The 19,270-nt window shown below is 46.8% G+C and overlaps 5 protein-coding genes across 5 annotated transcripts; 3 read left to right on the forward strand and 2 right to left on the reverse strand.

The window, feature by feature from the left end:
• Positions 1-1,215: 1,215 nt before the first annotated feature.
• Positions 1,216-4,112, reverse strand: DFL_006049 (uncharacterized protein; the record flags this gene model as incomplete). Its single annotated transcript, XM_067635399.1, has 7 exons — positions 1,216-1,440; positions 1,502-2,341; positions 2,395-2,511; positions 2,570-2,776; positions 2,835-3,228; positions 3,290-3,930; positions 3,999-4,112. The coding sequence occupies 7 exons, from the start codon at positions 4,110-4,112 to the stop codon at positions 1,216-1,218; spliced, it is 2,538 nt and encodes an 845-aa protein (XP_067489833.1).
• Positions 4,113-4,510: 398 nt separating this feature from the next.
• On the forward strand, positions 4,511-6,335 carry DFL_006050 (uncharacterized protein; the record flags this gene model as incomplete). Its single annotated transcript, XM_067635401.1, has 3 exons — positions 4,511-4,751; positions 4,818-6,114; positions 6,185-6,335. 3 exons carry the CDS (start codon positions 4,511-4,513, stop codon positions 6,333-6,335), a joined length of 1,689 nt encoding a protein of 562 aa, XP_067489834.1.
• Positions 6,336-7,755: 1,420 nt separating this feature from the next.
• Positions 7,756-9,221, forward strand: DFL_006051 (uncharacterized protein; the record flags this gene model as incomplete). Its single annotated transcript, XM_067635402.1, has 4 exons — positions 7,756-7,827; positions 8,327-8,443; positions 8,530-8,919; positions 8,985-9,221. 4 exons carry the CDS (start codon positions 7,756-7,758, stop codon positions 9,219-9,221), a joined length of 816 nt encoding a protein of 271 aa, XP_067489835.1.
• Positions 9,222-10,861: 1,640 nt separating this feature from the next.
• Positions 10,862-12,299, reverse strand: DFL_006052 (uncharacterized protein; the record flags this gene model as incomplete). Its single annotated transcript, XM_067635403.1, has 4 exons — positions 10,862-11,862; positions 11,992-12,019; positions 12,084-12,141; positions 12,211-12,299. The coding sequence occupies 4 exons, from the start codon at positions 12,297-12,299 to the stop codon at positions 10,862-10,864; spliced, it is 1,176 nt and encodes a 391-aa protein (XP_067489836.1).
• Positions 12,300-17,670: 5,371 nt separating this feature from the next.
• Positions 17,671-18,715, forward strand: DFL_006053 (uncharacterized protein; the record flags this gene model as incomplete). Its single annotated transcript, XM_067635404.1, has 4 exons — positions 17,671-17,926; positions 17,994-18,022; positions 18,090-18,224; positions 18,296-18,715. The coding sequence occupies 4 exons, from the start codon at positions 17,671-17,673 to the stop codon at positions 18,713-18,715; spliced, it is 840 nt and encodes a 279-aa protein (XP_067489837.1).
• Positions 18,716-19,270: the final 555 nt, after the last annotated feature.

Raw genomic sequence — 19,270 nt, forward strand, 5'->3', positions numbered from 1 at the left:
TGGGGTTGGATGTAAGAACGATGCTAAAAAGGAAGCAGGTGCTGGGACAAGAAACGAGCTCGTCTAACATTCGCCAGCTCCAGTTTTTGTTGTTGCTGAGCTGTTGTCTTTTTTTTCTTTGTGGAATTTTTTGTGGCTCTTGCGGCCCAATCGGGAAGGTTTGTCCGTTATGACGGCAAAATCTGTCACTGGCGAATGGGAGTGAATGTAATTCTAACGACCAGCTGCTCGCAAGGGGCTTCCCAGAGGCCAGCTAACTCTATCGGGGTCGTTTACACGGGTTTTCTGCAGAGGACGTCACACTCACATTCATTGTTGATTGGTCGAAGAACTCTCCTTTGACGTTTCAATATAGTTGCGTCGCAGCTTGGGCATAGGTCACATCGGTGGATGAAATTTGATATTACATTGCATCGAAACTATATATATATATATTGCGATCCCGCATCGTTGGAATTGAAGTAATCGATTATACATTGCATTGGGGCAGTATGCTGGTACGCGTACGTACCCCCGACGAATGATCGAAGGCTGAAGCCATGCGGAACTGCCGGTCGTTGAGTCGCGGCGGTAACTTTGGTTCAAATGGTATCCATCCTGATATGGCTTTACGCCGGTAAAGTACTATAATCTTCTCTCGAAACGTCGCACGGATAAGAATCAATCGACCGACAAGTTAAAATTGCGGCGGGCATTCGCATTCAAATCAAGGTGCGGACTTGGAAGTCGAAACTAGAGACAAAAGATACTTACTAGCAAGAGGCACTTGATTACATTCAATAAAAAGTACTATTAAAAACTGCATTTGGCTGTATTCGACGGTTAGTAACAAAAGGGGAGCATAACGTACACGCCTTCTCCATGATAATGTGTGTGTCCATCAACATTATAGTCCTCCGAGGCGGAAACGGGCGACGTCGTAGAGCTTGCTGTTCCACCTACATCAACAGTATATATACCACCATTGCAAGGGAAAAAATCGTAGACTACGCACCACGTTGGTCCAAACGTATACCCCCCTGATCATCCATCCCTCGATCCGACAGCAAAAGATAAAAGAAGAACTAAGACATTCCACTGCGATATAAAAGAAGAGAAGACAACAATTAGGATACAATGAAAATAACAGGCGTTAAGATACCTCTCGAGCTGCATCTTTCAGCTCTTTCCAAGGCGTAAGATGTATCACGTACGAGTTTTGGGCCCTTCAGTATCTTATTCGGTAATCTCTCCCTCCTCGCTGGCGTTGTCACCGCCAGCCACAGCGGGTGTGCGGGTGCGGGTAGGGGCCGGGGCCGGAGTCGGAGCTGGGTCATCACCGTAATTAAGGTTGACAGCCTTTCCGAGTTCCTTGGGTGTCGGCTTATCGAAATGGTCTTCCCGGGTCGGCGGTCTGTCCAATGGAAGGCGCTCGAATGATCCACGTTCGTGTCTCGATCGCTATTTTACATGGCGTTAGTACGACGTCACCGTTTGGGGGTTAAGGAGGAAACGTGCTAACCTTTGATTCTCTCCTACCGATATCACTTTCCTCCCCAGGACTCAAGCGACGACGTCTCGATATGCCATTCCCGTCATCACGCTCTCGAGTCCTGAAGGATCTCTCACGTTCTTCTTCTCGCTCACGTCTTTCTCTTTCATAAATACTCACAGAATGACGAGCCTCCCTTTCACGCTCCCTCTCCTCGCGTTCTCTATCCCAGTACGCATCACGCTCGCGGTCTCTTTCGAATCGATCTCGGTCCCTGTCACGTTCACGGTCCCTCTCACGGTCGCTTCGACCGACTGGGAAGGTGGTACCGGATTTCAAGTGCTGCCTCTCACGCTCGCCAGCGGCACGTCGGCGCTCGGCTTCATACGCATCCGGTTCTGGAGTACGGTGCGGGGTTCGGTGACCGCCGCGGTGCCCGTTCCGCTCCCGATCTCGGTCCTTTTCACGTTCACGTTCACGGTCCCGATCGCCGCGATGGCGATCCCTGCTGTCGTGTTCACGAGGAGTGCGAGCCCTTTCACGATCACGATCACGATCTCCTTTGTCAGTGCGCTCGGCTCCGCGGCTACCCTTACGTTCTTTGCGATCTGGTTCACGATCGTCATCCAACTTTTCTTTCAAACGACGGATAAACTTGTCAAATGCGGACTGGCGCATATCTTCGGAGTCCAATGCCTTGAATTCTTCCAATTTAAGCAAACGGGGACGAACTTTCTCCCAGGTATCGCTCACGGAGACTGGGGGTTCCAGATGCTTGATAGCCGAACGCAATGCATCTACGCGGCGGCGTTGCTGACGATCAGCTTGGTGTCGGTCCTCCTCGCTTCGTTTGACTGACTTCTCGTGAATCTTTTGAGATAATTAGCCTAGGCCTTCCGGATAGATGGACTATTGCGACGTACCTTATCGAAAACTGTAACAAAATCATCATGTGACCATTGAGCAGTACGGGAGTCTGAACGCAAGATATGGATAAACTCGTCGATGTGAGTCTTGGGCGATACCTGAAACCTTCTTTCCTGTGTATACCATCTATATTAGAACCAGCGTATATGTTTATGGGGTTGGTTACCGTACCTCTAGGATATCCACGACGATATTTTTCTTGCTCCGGACCTCTCTTTCGATTTCCTCGACCTTATCCCAGAATAGATCGAGAGGAGTAGAACCGGGTTGGCCGAGCATGTTGTCGTAACGTTCGTCATCCTTGATCAATGGGTGGATATCCTTCCATTTGCAACCGGATCGGATTTTGCCTTTCGATTGAAGCTCGTCGAGTAGAGTCTGCGAATACATTAGCAAAGCGAAGCACTATCCGATCAGGCCAGAACCCAGCACTTACAACAAAGGCCTCACGGTTCTTACGCTCCTTCCTTTGTTTGTTCTGCTTTTGCTTTTGTCGATTATCGTTCAAGCTACGCTCCAGGAATTTGATGTGGCTCTCAAACATGTTCAAAACATCCAACTTGGAAAGCGCCTGGTATTTCGATTCAGATTTGAAGCTATCACTTTCCCTTATGAGAGTTTGGGCTTCTGACCAGCGGGTATATGGCTCAAGATTCAGAGTCTTTAAAAGAGTCGTCAAATCTTCAAGAGCTTGTCTTCTCTCAGTTGCTTCTCGTTCTTGCTCTTCTTTTCGTAGTTCAAGAATGTATTCCTCGAACAAAGAGCGGCGTTCACTGTCGTCAGCGGCCGAGCGGAAGATAGTCTCACCCTCAATGTACTTGCGAGCAGTTCTAGAAAGAAAACATGGTTAATAGGTGGAAACTACCAGCCAGGGGATAATATAGACCGTACCTCCATCGAGTGAAATATTTGATCTCAGGGTGACTTTTCAACATGGTCGTGAAATCTTGACGCAGTTTGGTCATTCGATCCTTTTGTTTCTCAAGGTCTTGCATACGAAGCTCAGCGGTATACTTCTCGAAGGCAGCTTTGCGGTCCCTAGGGTCTCTTATGGCCCGATACGGTGCCTCTTTTATCACAAACTTTAGGGCCTGTTCCCATGTAGAGTCAGGACCAATATTATTCTTCTTCAGCAATTTAAAGAAGGCGGCTTCAGCATCGGCATAGTTTTGATATTGAGATTCGTTCTTGTCGGGGACTTGCAATGCACGAGCAGCATTGATACTGTCATTCGCAGCGGACAATCGCTCAATCGGCGTATGGTCATCTCTGTCTCTGTCTCCTCGGTCCCGGTCTCCTCGATCGCGATCCCTATGCGGGCCTGATGGGTAGTTTGAATTGTTAAAGTTCGCAGTACCTCCTGCTACAAACTGTGGTGCTTGTGGAAGAGAAGGGAGTTTCTGGGCAGAATCGACAGCGGCTTTGAATGACTCTGGCATATCCCAGACACTCTGTTTGGTTTCGATATGGGACCAGTACTTCTTTCCCTCCGGCGTGGTATACTCTCGCCAAGGTTGCCCAGCAATCGCTCGCTATGGTTTCTCGATGATTAGCATCCACGAAGCCCTTTCCCGGTCTACATGCCGCCCGAAGGACATACCTCCAAAGGAGCCATCATATCCAACGGCTTCTGCCATTGCGTCGCCTTTGTCTGGGTGTTGTAGTAATAGGTTCTCCCGTCCGGAGCACGGGCTTCCTGCCACAGAGATGACATGTCTATGGGGCGCGTCTTAAAGCGAAGGAGTCGCGTAAAGGAATGCGGGAGTGCAGATCAGGCAAGGTATCGAGGTATCGTATTTCGGTATCGCGACTGGTGTCGTCAGGTTGTCCTCCTCGATGGTTGATGTCGTGGGGTCGATGGTGGGCCAAGTGAAAAAAAAGAAGGTTAAGGACAAGAAAGTGGGTTTGGCTTGTTTCGATGATTCCAAGACAGCACGAACCAACCAAGGTTCCTACAACACCACATCAAGGCAAGCTCCCAGCTCTGCGATAGCTGTCCAGAACAAAAACCAATCTCGAGTATCAGTCCCGACGATAATAAGGAACGAGTCCGTGGAACCCATCGAGTGTTAGAGCGAGCCGGGGCCGTGTCGATGATCATCCTGGGCTCGAATGGCCAGTCCTGGTAGTATCGGGCCTTCACGTGGCCGTGGCCATCGACGGACAATAAGTACCGACATTGTTGAGAAAGCCCGTCTCGAAGTTTTTGTCGCCGAGGATAGTGGTTTGGATATCGAAGAATTCTTGAACAATAGACCAAGGCCGACACATCTCAGCGTTATAAACCCCAATGATCTGCTCCATCCGGTCCCAGCGCTGTCCAGCCTGGCGCAGAGGCAGCATCTATACTTCGGTTCGTCCACCATATAACTCGTGCCCTCTCCAATTGTGCACTGTATCTGACCAGTCTGAACTATAGATGAAGATGTACCCGTCTTCGTAGCCTTACAGATATTCGGTATCCATGATGACTCTGTTTATAAATCATACAGCTCGCGATTGGCAGTGTCGCTAGAGGTCACCGCCGTTGAGAACCAAAGTCAGAGACGACCAGATGGCAGCAGACCGCCGGACGGCCCTATATTACTCTACCAAAAGACTATACAGGACAAGGACGGGGAGAAGATAGTGTGGCGGGATGGAGATACACGTTTGGCTATCTGGAAAATCACAGTTCCCTTAGGACATCCGAAAGCACGGCCGAATAACCCGAGGGTCGTATTCTCGGCCTCTGCAACTCTTAAGCTATTAAACCAGAATACAAGACTACCAGCGAACGAATATCTTTCAGGTCGGCAGGCCTTGAATGTCAACATCCTTGAGTCATTCGGGGGTGAATCGCCAGAAAAACTACCTTATTTATCCGCGCTTCGAGTATCCAGAGTGATTCCCACCCAACCTGCACCAAAGGAATCATTCAGTCCTCTGGGATACTCGTCGAAGAAGACATTCCCGATAGTCCCGGGACTTAACTTCAAACTAAGAGGGAATAAGACGCCTCGAAAGGCGAATACGGAAAACCTCTTCGCACATCTGACCCTCGAAGTTACGCCACAGCTTGGATGCAACTTCGAAATCCGAGATGTAATCTTAGAATGCGGCGGACTGTCGATTTCCTCGATGGAGTCGTCGGAGAAAATGTTTCCAACTGTGCTACAAGTAATGGACGAAATAACTTTCCTCTTCCGGATCCCGAATAAGAGCAATCCCTCCCAACCGCCGAACCTCCTCAAGCAAATTGTCGTGAAGCTTAAAGGACAGGCAATGGTATCAGATATCTGCAAACCATTGATCAGTACGCACTGGGAGACATCTATCGACTTTTCCTCCCGCCATGACTCTCTTTCCGCGACGACTCACGGCAACCCACCATCCCTGCGTCTGGGAGGGCGCCCGTTGTCCTCACAATCGAACGCTACTACAAGCGTGGTAGAACCCTCAGGTCTAACGATAACCTTCACGGCCATGTCGCTCAACGTCCACCCAGGTGATATCTTCTCTTGGCGAGTCTTTGTTATGAACAGGAGTAGCCGCGCACGTCGTCTCGCCTTGCTAGTTCCGCCAAAGCGGCGAAAGGGTGAGGGTAAGATCCTCCCCAGCATACCGCATAACATGACAGAACCGGTAGTCGAAGACGCAGCGCTGTTCTCATCGTACAAGAGTCAGCATCTGGAGGCTGTTGAGTTGATACCTCTCGTTAACGACGTGAGGATCGGGTAAGTTGAAAGCACTGGCCACATGCTTTGAGAGAGCCATATCGCTAATCTTCGATATTTTGATATATAGACCGTTGGCCCCGAATGCTTGCCATACGGCAGAATTAAGATTTATTGCGCTAGCGACTGGGGTTCTGACGATTGAAGGGGTCAGGGTAGTGGACCTTATGACCAACGATATAACCGAATGCAGGGAGCTACCGACTGTCGTCTGTACATGAAAGACGAGAGCCTCCCGTCTCTGCGGTTCGATGATCTTTTTTGAGGATAGATGATACCCCGAATTTCCTGTATGTTACAAGCCACGACAAAAAATGAATTCATGAAAAGGGTACAAAGCGAGCGCTTTACCATGTGACAGGTATCTTATGTCCTGAACATGCCGACAGGCCTCGTGGGGCCTTTAGCGAACGGTGCTTCAAGAAAGTCTAGAAAGAGTAAACACCATCGTGAGAAACCGTTAGGGAAATACGTAAATCGATTTGCCAATCGCACGGGCCTCGTCGATGGGATGACATCTTAGCGAAACCTCACATTCGATATATCGATAAGCGTCGATGCATCTACAGCGCTAGAAAATTCGTTATCAGAAATTATGTCGTTTGCAAGAGCTCCAATTTAAGTGCAAGTTATGGGATGCCATCGGTGTACGAAATATCGTTAGAGGTTTATCAGCGGCTGCCGGGGACCCTTGGATGGTTCCGAACTAGCTTCCGGGGCTATACCATGAGCGAATGAGCTGCGCAGAGTAGTTAGAACATCGCCACAAACTAACATATTAACGTCAAATATGCGACAATGATTGCGACTTCGCAGTTTCACAAATACACTTGAAAGTTGGTTGAATCCCGATTTAAAAAAATACAACCTGAAAGGAAAAAAAAAAAAAAAGACCTCAAGCTGTACCACAACCGCACAGGCAGATCGGTGATAATGCGATGAGGTATTGAATAATTTGCAAATCGCATCGAGAAATCAAATCTCAGGCCAGTCTAAGCTGTAGTGGGGGGCTGACATTATTGCATGAAAGAATGAATGGCACCGCGCGGCCGTTCCAAGAATAACCTGTATCAGCCAGTCCAGGAAATGCTGATGTTCATCTCCATAGCCTCGCCCCAAACTAAACACCGCCCGCCGAGTTCCGGATCCGTTAATGTTATTACTGTGACCGATTCCCACTCATTCGCCCTCCCACAAGACTATTCTTACGAGTACAACTAAACTAGCCATCGCTTTTATATTATACAAACAGGAGATAACAAAAGAGCGGAAGAAACCTAATTATCGTCCCGACGACCCCAAAGCTAGAAACCCCACGTCGTCTATCTCCTGACTTGGGCCTTCCTTGACCCGCTAGTTTAGCTCTGGAAGCTCCATCCAGGTCACCCAATAGGACCGACCGAAACCCCCGTTTTCCATCATCCATATCAAACGCCACCAGATACGATACACAAAACCTCTATCGATAATAAACTAAAGACAAGAAAACAAAAAGCAAAGGGTACTGTCTGTCTAGAAAAGATCCCGTCGCTTGGACCTCGAGATCACAAAGGATAGTCATTCGAACCGGGATAGCTATCTTATAGATATATATACTTCCCAGTGGCTATCCCGTTGAAGGGATTCCTCTTCTTCTTCAAGATGCCATCTCTACGGGTTAGAGCAAAGAGGACGATGCGGCACCTTCAGTCAGTTTACCTGTGGGACAGGATAGTGAGTTAACTCGTCAACTCCCCAGTCAGCTAATAAGCACCTATATGATTTTATTATCAACAGCCCTATCGTAAACCTCCAAGTGCACCTGCTTAGCAGACCCCGCCCTAGCTGTTTATTATCCTGTGGATATCGGATGTCTGTCCTACATGATAATCTCTTTTTTTTCTTTCCTTAATGTATTTGTGGTTTGTTCCCGTTCCAAGGACCGAATCAAGAGAGGCGGCGGAAGCGGGATGAGGTCATGGTATCGTCAAATGCCCTTGCCTTACCCTCACCACGTCGACTCTTGTCCCGTCTCCCATGCAAAAACAAACCCGTATCCCCTTCCATTTCATTTTTTAGCGCCTGTCAAAATTTCCACCCCAACTTCAGTTCGCGTTTATAGATATCATAGACCCGTTTTTCTATCTTCTGGCACTGTTTTACTCAAAGCCTCATCCGTCGCTACCACCACAACACGACCTAGCTAACAATCAATTTACTTTATCATTACTAGCCACTCGTCTCATTCATCGTCTTCATAATAGAAATCCTCATCATGGCAAGATTCATTGCCGTCTTCAATGAGTCCTTTGAAAAGCGACCAATCCTAACGATGATGATTTCCAATGCCGTAAGCACCCCACGCCTACCCCGAAATTCGGACCTATCCCCAAATTCCAACACTTCACTAACACGTAATTATCATGGATATACCAGGTCCTAAACAGTATAGCAGATACCGTCGCTCAAACCATAACCATAGTTCGCGAACGAGCCCTCCGAAAACCAACAGGCCCGGAACTACCACAAGACCGGGTCGCCATTGAAATCGGTGAATTGGACAATAAGATCCCAGACTTACTACACAAAGGCGAATTGATACCACGGTCCGACTTTCTTCCTCCACCGTTTGAATTCGAGCGGCTAGCGAGATTTGCATTTTGGGGGTTTATAATGGCGCCGGCGCAGTTTACATGGTTTAAATTTCTGGGGAAGACGTTTCCTATCCCACCGAATTCAACGGCTATGGTACCGGCTTTAAAGAGAGTGGCGTGTGACCAATTTATCTTCGCCCCGGTGGGGTTGGCCGGGTTTTTCACATTTATGGTAAGCTTCGCTATCACATTTATCACATTTAAATCTACATCCGTTTCTCATTCTATATCAAACAGACAATCGCAGAAGGCGGTGACAGACAAGCCGTTCAACACAAATTCTCAAACGTCTACATGTCGGCACTCCGATCCAACTACATGCTCTGGCCAGCCGTTCAAATAATCAACTTCAGGCTCATGCCGCTTCAGTTCCAGCTGCCTTTTGCTTCATCGGTCGGTATCCTGTGGACCACATATCTCTCGCTGACAAATAGCGCGGCGGATGTTGCGGATGAAGACGATTACCTACCATAAATTCATTTTCCTTTTGGCCATATATCCAAGCTTGGGGTTTTATACACGAATGGGTGGCAACGAAGGGGCGGATTAGAGGAGCAGCTTGCATCGATTGCCTATTATTTATAAAAACGGCATCATCAAGAGACTGGGGATACTACACCCAAGTACTATTTCATTTGTTTCTTGAGCAGTCTCAAGAAGTAACGTAGTACTTCATGGAAGCGGGGGGCTCAAGCTAGATGTCTTTTTTCCTTCTTTCGATAAAACGGGGGGACATTCATCCTGTTAACGGCGTTTTTTCTTTTCCTTTTCGTCAAATCTCAGGGAAATTTTTTTTTTTTTCGGCATGAAAAATATTTTGCTTTTCTAAAATCAATTTGTTCCAGCATGTTTTCTCCACTTCTATTGACTTAGATTTACGGTATCGGTGCCCGTTCTTCAATTTATATAGTTATCGAGATTATTTCAGCTTTCGGAAACCTTTTATCAAAATCCAGTACCTGTGGTCTTTCGTTGGATTTCTTTGATTATGAAACATCTAGGGAAACAAATCTAGAATCACTGCTGCCCGAGCTTATAATCCTCCGCGATAATGGACCGACACCTGGACCTTGACTCGCCAGCGGCGCTCTAATCTGTCGCGGGGCGCATGAACTATCAGCTGCAAGGTTCCCCATTCGCTTCGAATCCCCCAGATCCAAAGCTCTCGAGTCGACCATAACAGTCGTATGATTTGTAGTAGCACGTACGGGACTCGGAGGAATTGACGAGGCGCCCTAGATATCCTATGTGATTTATCAATCAAGGATGTGATTACAATTGCACGAGTAGATTTCAGCAACATCTCCAAATTTCCATTCCGTGCGCTATCTAAAGTAATATAGTATAGATAGCATCACCTCCCCCCCCCCCCAACAAATGCCAACTCCATCGCCGTCTAAACCAGACGACCACAAAGCCTATGTTGCAAAAAAGGTCTATTAAAAGAATCGAAGGAACTTAGAAAGGAAGTAAAAAGGAAGAAACAAGCACCGTTCATAATCCGCCATTGCAATGTAAGAAAAACCAATAAAGGAAAACAAAAAGACCCAGGATCCAAAACAAAAAAACGCCCAAATTGCATTATGATATCATCTAAAGCTGCATGGTGTTGAAACATGGCCCTCCCTTATTCGAAACAACGCCGGTTCCCGTGGTTTTGGTCTTTTTTAGTATTTTGGGTCTTTATACCTGATAGAGAGCTATTTTTGTAAAAAGGAACAAAAGACCCGGGAACAAAAAAAACCTGGAAGCAAAATGAATAGCTTTTGTCTTTACCCGTGAGATTCGTAAAAAAAAAACAGATGCTCGGTAATGGGTGAAAGAATGAAAGAGAGACAGAGAGGAACAGTGGGAGGTTTTAGTGTATCCGTCATGTCTATTCGTGTTACAGAGAGAGAGAGGTAGGAGAAAAATGAAAGGAAAAGAGGTAGGAAATGTTGTGTCGGTAACCGTGAGTTTCGCTTTTTCATGTCGCGCAAAAAGATAGTACAAGGGAGGAACAAGTGTCCGGCAGTGGAAGAAGGAGTTGAAGTCTTCTTTCCAATGCAATTCGAGGTGTGATTTTTTTAGTGAGATGTTTTTTTTTTTTTTATGTTAGGATAAGGTTGATGAGCTTACAACTCAAGAACCTTTGGCTTCTCCCAGGTAAATTCCTGGTTGGTGAAGTGACCGTTCTTGGCGGTCTGGTAGTACTTTGGCTTATCGAGGTCAAGCTCCTTGACGATGACACCAGGTCTCATGTCAAAGTTCTTCTTGATGATCTCGACGAGCTCCTCAGAGGTCTTGTCGCCAGTACCGTAGGTGTCGACGAAGATGGAGAGGGGCTCAGAGACACCGATGGCGTAGGAGAGCTGGACGAGAGCACGGCGAGCGAGGCCGGCCTTGACGAGAGACTTGGCGATCCATCGGGCGAGGTAGGCAGCAGATCGGTCGACCTTGGAGTAGTCCTTTCCGGAGAAAGCACCACCACCGTGGGCACCGTGACCACCATAGGTGTCGACGATGATCTTACGGCCGGTAAGACCAGCATCACCTTGTGGTCCACCGATGACGAAACGGCCGGATGGTTGGATGTGGTAGATGGTTCGGTCATCAAGGAACTTGGCAGGGATGGTCTTCTTGACAATCTTCTCCAAGATCTCCTTTCGGAGCTCTGGAGTGTCAATGTCCTCGCTGTGCTGAGCAGAGACGACGACGGTGTCGACTCTGCGTGGGACGAAAGCGCCGTGGTCGTTCTCGTACTCAACGGTGACCTGGGTCTTGGTATCAGGCCTCAACCATGGGAGAGAACCGTCACGGCGGGCAGCCGACATAGCAGCATTGAGCTTGTGGGAGAGGAGGAGAGAGAGTGGGAGCAACTCCTCGGTCTCATCGGTAGCGTAGCCGAACATGATACCTTGGTCACCGGCACCGAGGTCTTCCAAGGCCTTCTCGTAGTGAAGACCCTGAGCAATATCCTTGGACTGTTGCTCAATGGCAACTAGGACGTTGCAGGTCTTGTAGTCAAAACCCTTGTCAGAGCTGTCATAACCGATGTCCTTGATGGCATCACGGATGACCTTCTGGTAGTCGAGCCTGGCTCCAGTAGTGATTTCACCAAAGACCATGACCATACCTGTAAAGAAAAAAAGCACTGCCGTCAGTAGCCGCTTACGTAAAAGCATGGGTAGCAAAAAAAAAAAAAAAAAAAAAAAAAAAATCTGTGCCAGGAACACCAGAAGCTTAGGGCATCTTCCGCACATACCAGTTTTGGTAGCAGTCTCGCAAGCAACCTGGGAAGAAGCAATTGAGTTAGTGGAAAGCATATTTTCGTCGTACTGAGAGGTCCTATCCTACCTTGGAGGTTGGGTCCTCAGCCAAGCAGGCATCGAGAATGGCATCCGAGATCTGATCGCTACACCAAAAGTTCAGTACTGCAGCTCCAGAGAGCAAAGAAAAAAAGGGAGTGGCTAAGAAGACCTACCAGATCTTGTCTGGGTGACCTTCTCCGACGGACTCGGAGGTGAACAAGAAGGGCTTCGTAGAAGTCCCGTTGACCTGTGCCTGCGTCATTTTTGTTGAGATGGTGTTTTTTGCGAGGAATAGATGGTTTGGTGATGTTTGCTGGAGCCGATTGACTTTACCCGAAGTCGGATCAGAGCTTGTGAATAGCAGAAGATAGGAGTGGAAAGAGAAGAGGAGGAAGGGAGGAAGGGAGGAAGAAGTGGAAGAGAGGAAGTTCAAGTAGAGAGCAAGAAAGAAGGAGGGAGAAGCAGAGGGAAATTACCTTATCCAAGGGTGTAGTGGTAACACCGGCCGGTTCTCGCGCAAGAAAAAAAAAGTGCTGCCGCAATCCGGAAGGGCTAACAGGAGAGGGCAGACAAGAGGAACGAGGGTTTACTAACTCCAGAATAAAGCCTCTCAATCGAAGCTTTAAGGCTAGATAAGTTTCGAGAATGATGCGATCCCCCCTGTTAGGAAAGGGTAGTAAAATGTAAAAAGGTTCCGGCGATGAGCACAAAATTTGCCCAAAGTTTCACCTCGACCGATAGATGTCTTCGAAGGTAATACTCAGTAGTATTTGCACAGGAAATATGTGCTTCGTTCGATTGAGTGCTCACTTATGTAACTCTTCTTTGAGATATTTTATTGTTGTTTCTTTCTGTTCTTTTTTCATTTCTTTTATTTCAATTTTTTCATGCTCGCATCTCCAGACATCACATGGGATCGGATAAGTACCTCGATGGCACCTAAGCTACTAGCTCTCCAGCCTTGGAAATTGCCTCTTCAGGCAAATTTCCAACAGCTTAAATTACCGATCCGGGTCTAGGCGGGGATTGTCCGGTGCCCGAGTTGTCCGGACCCTAGAAGTCTCTCGTCCGAGCTCGGGCTTCTATTAAATTTTCTCTCATATCATGGTATCACAAAACAGCATGCTGCAGCCATTGGACAGGAGCACTCGTCGATATCGATAGCTATCAGCTAGCGGCCGCATCAGTATGTACCGCATCGCATCCCCTCAATTGGAGGGCCATGCCGACAGAACAATCCAATCCTCCACTAGCCTTCAGACGTCTGGATCTACCGGCCTGCAATTGGAAGCTAGGTCTCGGGGAAAGCTCGACTTGAAAGACAAAAAGCACTAAAACCGGCACTGTCGGAAACTTTCTTTGTCAGCACGTCACGTGATGAATATGTGTTGCATTTTGAGCTTAGCAATGCGTTGAGATTGGGGTTGGGGGTTGTCTTGTAAAGGTTGGGGTAGACACACGTACAAACCTCGGCAAATAAGAAGCATAGAATGTCCGATATATATTGCACGTACTTTTCAGAGCAGTCTTGGGGTTTGCAAGATACTTTTGGGGACCAGATGTTTTGAGGTACATCTGTAGCTACTTCGCGCTTTGGGAGGCTACAAGATTACTCCAAGAGTTAGCATAGAAGCAATATTAAAATAACCCGTGAGTAGCCAGGAAGGAATTTGTCTCCTACGTAACCTAACGCTTGGAGCCTGCCCAGTCTCGTACCCAGGCCATGCGCCTCGGAGTATGAAGGGTTTGCCCTGGGTACGAGTTGAACTCCTAGCACGAATCCCTCGCCGAATCTCCCCCGGCTATTTCGAAGCTTCCATTAACCGATAGCCCTAAAAATATGTGACATTGGCGCTGGTACGTTAAATGGAAATGCCCAAGATAACAGAATTACATAGAATGTTAAGGTGCTGTATATACCCCTTTTTGGGGTGACCCAGTTGAGGCATGTGCACATTCGTAACATAATGCCTTCAGGTACTCGAGGGGCATTGCTGCCGCTATAATGTAGCTGTATTCATAAGGTCTTGTAGATATGCATTGTTTGTTAGTCGATATGACCATATGACTCGGTGATATGGCACTAGGTCTATTTGTAAACCACGGTTAGAGAGACCTTGGTTCCTTAACGTAACGTTGGTACATTAATATAAGGTTTTATACCTAATTTTCCCAAGAAGCTTGAGCTTCAAGCATCATTATGGGATTCAAAGGAATCGATTCAATGTTCTGGATCTGGGAAATATTTTATGAATACTCGTCTTTTGAGATCTAGAGGCAAATACGGGACTTTTTAGAATCGAGCAAAACCTCTCAATTGACCAAGCCATGACCTCATATGATAATTATCCCCCTAGTGCGGTGAATTGAATTTCTAAATCTAGGTTTGTAAGAATACATGTACTTCACGACTTAGACTTAAAATCTGGGGCGTAAGCATTGAACTCACAACAACGTTGTCCGGGAAACAAGCCTCTCCTTATTCTGCCTAGTTGTTCACAGAAAATCGGGTTTGGTGAAAGATCTAAGATAAATATGCCGAAGGCGCCCAGGCGTAGAACCTGAAATCCATCAATAGTCTCGTATCTAAGGCTCTATGGTATCGCTGAAGCGCTTTCGACGAGAATCGTCTTCCAAATTGTACAATTTACAATTGTGGGCATACTAGTATTCCAGATGGATACATTGATTAGCTTCGGATTATTCCCAAACCTTAGCAATGTATACGTAGGTCGTCCTAGTTTGGTGGTCATGTAGGGGGCTTTCAAAGAGCTGAACCGTGAGCTAGTACTATAGCCTAGCTAGTCTTCTTGCGGAACAAGGCTGCACTAACTTGAAAAACTAAGGATTCAAAAGAGAAAAATAGGTTAATTATATGCTAGCTAGGTAGCTACTTGAGTACTTACTAAGAATAATATGGGCATATGCTACCTTGGTAGCGATAGCTATGATGTAAGAACTAGCTAGTGAACGAGCGGGTAGTTGTTGAGTAATCTCACCAATACATATTCGGAAAATATTTAGCTTGTGTAGCCTTGGCCTTATGGAGTTCTTAAAATAATCCTTTACACGAATTACAGCTCTCCCACAACAAGGCTACCATTTACCCCGGATCTAAAATTATCTTAAATGTTTTATGTAACAACAACCTGGCCTTAGGTAGATACTTTGTGCAACTAAATTCTGATACGATTCCGTATTCCGGCCGTCGGGTCAAGATTAGTCTGGAGATTCAAGGCAGATATTGCAGGTATCGAGGATGTGTTTGACTAAATCGGTACCAGCAGTATGCAAGTTTCAAGTATCCTTGTGCAAGTGCTCAGGTGGACCGAATTTTGCTACCGTTCATGCTATCGACGGCTATCTTATCTTTGAAGTGAAAGCTTGTAATTGACATGTGCTTTTGCATTAATTTTATTAAATATTCGTCATCAGGTCAATATATTCTGTAGCTGGAGGAGACTTCGTCACTCGAGTTAAGTCCTTGCCCTTGTAGAATTGTGGGGTCGACCTGAACATATTGATGATGTAAACGATCACGTGAACACTTCTTAACCTTTCTCTTCTCGTGATCCCAGGAGTAAATGTGAGTGAAGAGGGGTCGATGGCGATCATGATTGTCGTGATCAAAAAGTTTATCAGTCCACGAACCATTGAGGGGGCGCAGTTTACCTGTTGTGATTTCTTGTCGCCAGGGACAGCGCACTTTTCTGAATTTCTTGCAGCCACATGTATACGATGCTAACTACAATCGTACCCCGATCATCTATGAGCCTTTCTCTCTATTCGAAATTTAGTATGGTCGGCACATTTGCTCCATAGGAATTTGAGTGTCTTCGTCTCAAGTGCAATGTGGTACTTGTGCGACGAGGCAAGGCACCGACGGTTTTCTTGCGTATACCGGACGGGGAAGTTCGAAACTCGTATCTCAGGAAGAGTATGACAAAGGCTCCAGCCCGAACTCGGAATCAACCGTCGATGCCAATAGCGATGTTCCGTTTTGCAATTTTATGACGGTGATAACCAAGCTGTGGTGTTGTGAGATACGGATGTCTGAGCTCCTGGCCAGCTGGGCTCATCCAAAGGAACTTTCCCGACGGCCAGAGCACTCCACCGACAAACCACCACTGCGGTCGAGGCTGTGATGTATACTCAAATCCGCTACCCATACCTTGTCATTGGCATTTATATTTCGTCATATCGGATAAGGAACCCTTGCTATTGTTTGCTGATTTTAGGTCACTAATCCCGGGGTCTTTACACAAGGTCGCCAGGATCAAATGCCGACTTCCTTCAAAGAGACCTCCAAGAGTCCCTGGCACCAAAGACCAAACCAAGAATTGAAGGCAGAACCCGAAAGCCAAGTCGACATTTTTAGAATTTTTTGTCATCGTTCGCTCGTGCAGAGGGTTATTACTTTTTTGTTTTACTACAACTTTAGCCTAGTAAGAGCGAAACTTTGCAAGATTAGGGTACAGACGAACCGTCGATATTTGCAATACGTCGTACTAAAGATCGTCCCTGATATTGACGGAGACAGATTCGTACCCATAGACGGCGTCGCTGAAAAGATACTAGTTATCAGAGAGAGAGGGAGCCCCTCACATAATGCAGATTGCAGCCGCCTTGACAGCTACGGCTGTCTCATTCGTTACAGTGGTTTGATTCGCCTTTAGGTAGAACCATGCATGTCGTCGTCCAGTTAACGGCCTTAAAGATTTTTTTTCTTCCCGCGAGGTTGTCCTCGTGCAATAGGTTTTCGTCGGACCGCGGAGGTTCCGAGGCGAGATCTTCCCTCTCACAGGTCTAGAGCGGGATAGGTTCATACCGAACAAAATACTTGTACTTGCAGGGCAGGTACGCACCGGAAGTATGGACGCAAGTACAGTACCTGAAGTGGAGGGCTTTTTGCATTAGCCCTGTCACGCTATTCGCGGATGATTTGATTCGATGACTGTCTGCATCTGTAAATGAAGTTAAAGTGAAGATTGATTTGAGAATATACCAATACAGCGGGGTTCTGCTATCCCTCACAACGAAGAACCCTCGAATGATGACTACGAGCCAAGGTTTGATGCTGGACCGAGGGAGCGAGTCAGCCACTAAGCATGCTGGGATCTACGCCAACATGCAGCAGGCATGCCACGGCCATGCTAAGGAAAAGTCTGGGAGGATTTGACGAGGCAGGGTGTGAACTGTCTCGCCGTTTTGGCTGGGGTGATGGTGGTGGTGGTTCAGTTTAAAATCCGCAGGCCTAACTCAACTTAGCACGATAGAGTAGCGAGCGAGTGCCATAAAGGCCCGTAGACAACCCGATCTGATCCGTCAGCGACCATCTTTTTCCCTTTCCCCTTCCCTCCACTCCCCAGGAGAAAAGATAGATTTAAATACCCCTTTTAGGGATTCTTTGCATTACATTATCTATATTATCTAATACCATACTTATCCTCAAGATCTACCGCCTGAGACATATCGACATATAAGCTTTCTAATTAGCTTCTGAATTCGAACCCTCCATTTATTTAACACAAAACGAAATATCCGACAACTGTTGGCTTTCATCGGTCCAATTGACCGCAATCGTCTATATAACCTTTAAAGTCGAATAATTATATAATCCCATAATATCCAAAATGCCAGTCTCGATGCCTCAATTCCGATTTCCCTTCTCCAAGAAGGCCCAAGCTGCCACTGTTCCAGCTGCCTCGATTATCGAGGAACCGACTCCTGCGCCTGCTGTGGCCATCACTGTCGACACTGCGGCTCCTACTACCCCTTCAGTCGATGATTCGACTCCTCGCTCTCATCGACGAGAGAAGAGCACTAGCTCCCTTTCCATAATGACCCGTCATAGTCGTGAGGAGGATAACAACACGTACAAGTTGAGCAGTATGTTGTCGTCTGATATTCCAATGAGTACTCCTGGGTTCGGGTGCTGACTCGTTCTTCTTCATAGCTGTGAACGATAGTGGTATTTATCTTCCTGTAAGAACCATTTCCCTTACGGATTATATTAACAGACTTGTGCTAATATATATTTCGTCGATAATAGCCTTCGCCAGTCGAAAAGAAAGGCTTCTGGGGAAAAAAGGAGGTCTCCAACGGAAGTCCAGTCGAGTCCCCCGATACTCAAGATATCGGATTTGCTATCACCCGAGAATCGTTTGATAGTTATCGAAGATCATTCGTATGTTTTTCCGATCTCTTGTTGAAAAAAAATTTAGGCGGCAATGCTGAAAATGTATTCTCCTTGGATAGGATATCTCCGCGAAAACACAAATCTCGGACTCTCAGCGACCCAGTATGCAGTCAAGCCGGTCTAGTTTTGATGCCTTAGGATGGGGAAGACCCAGTTTTGAGGCACCAAATCGGCTCCCATCTATCGATGTCTCTGAATCAGCCTCCGAAGAAGATGAAGGCGAATTTCGTGACGTTGATTTGAACGACCAACCAAAGAAAAGAGGTTTCTTGGGACGATTTGTCCCTGTCCCAACCACCCAACCAGCTCAAACAGTCCGACCCTTCCACACTAGTACTCCTCGAGCTGTCCAAGCTGGAGAAGAGGATATCAAAGGACGTGGCCGATCCGCCACCGCTGTCTGGAGACGTGAGCACAACAAGGATGCCGAAGAACTGAGTGCCATGGTTAAAGGCAGCAACCACCTAATCAGTGTTTAAACATTCGAAACGATGGTCGAGATTTTTTTGGTCTATAATTAAGAGATGGACCTCGATTAATACCCTAATATTTGAAGCGCATGTTGTGTTTTCGCAACATATGAGTATTTGTTACCGGCGTTTTGATTGAATTTGAGAAGCAAGAAAGGCGGGAAACAGAGAATTTACAAAGAAGTGTACATGATACAAGGGATACCATGCACGAGGTCGACGGTTCGCCGTGAAGCAAGCACTGGCGGCAACTAATGATAATCATGATGGGGGCGTTTTTCTAACCAAAAAGTCGACACTCGTTTGGCGGCGTTCATTTGAATTTTTCTTTTCCTTTTTTCTTCCTTCCTTCCTTTTGGTGATTGCTATTGCTGGTTGTCTTTTTTTAATGCGGTTGGAGGTGCTAGATGTAGTTTTCTTGTATATATAGATAAAGGTTGCACGTTATGACAACCGTGCTCTAGTTGTGAGAATTCAATGAGAAGATTGATTGATAAATCTATTCGAGAACTAGCCTGGCTTCGAGAACTTCTTTCTTAGAGCCTTTCCAAAGGTGATTTAATG

The sequence above is a fragment of the Arthrobotrys flagrans genome (assembly GCF_004000055.1).
Source record: "Arthrobotrys flagrans strain CBS H-5679 chromosome Unknown unitig_9, whole genome shotgun sequence".
Taxonomy (NCBI): domain Eukaryota; kingdom Fungi; phylum Ascomycota; class Orbiliomycetes; order Orbiliales; family Orbiliaceae; genus Arthrobotrys; species Arthrobotrys flagrans.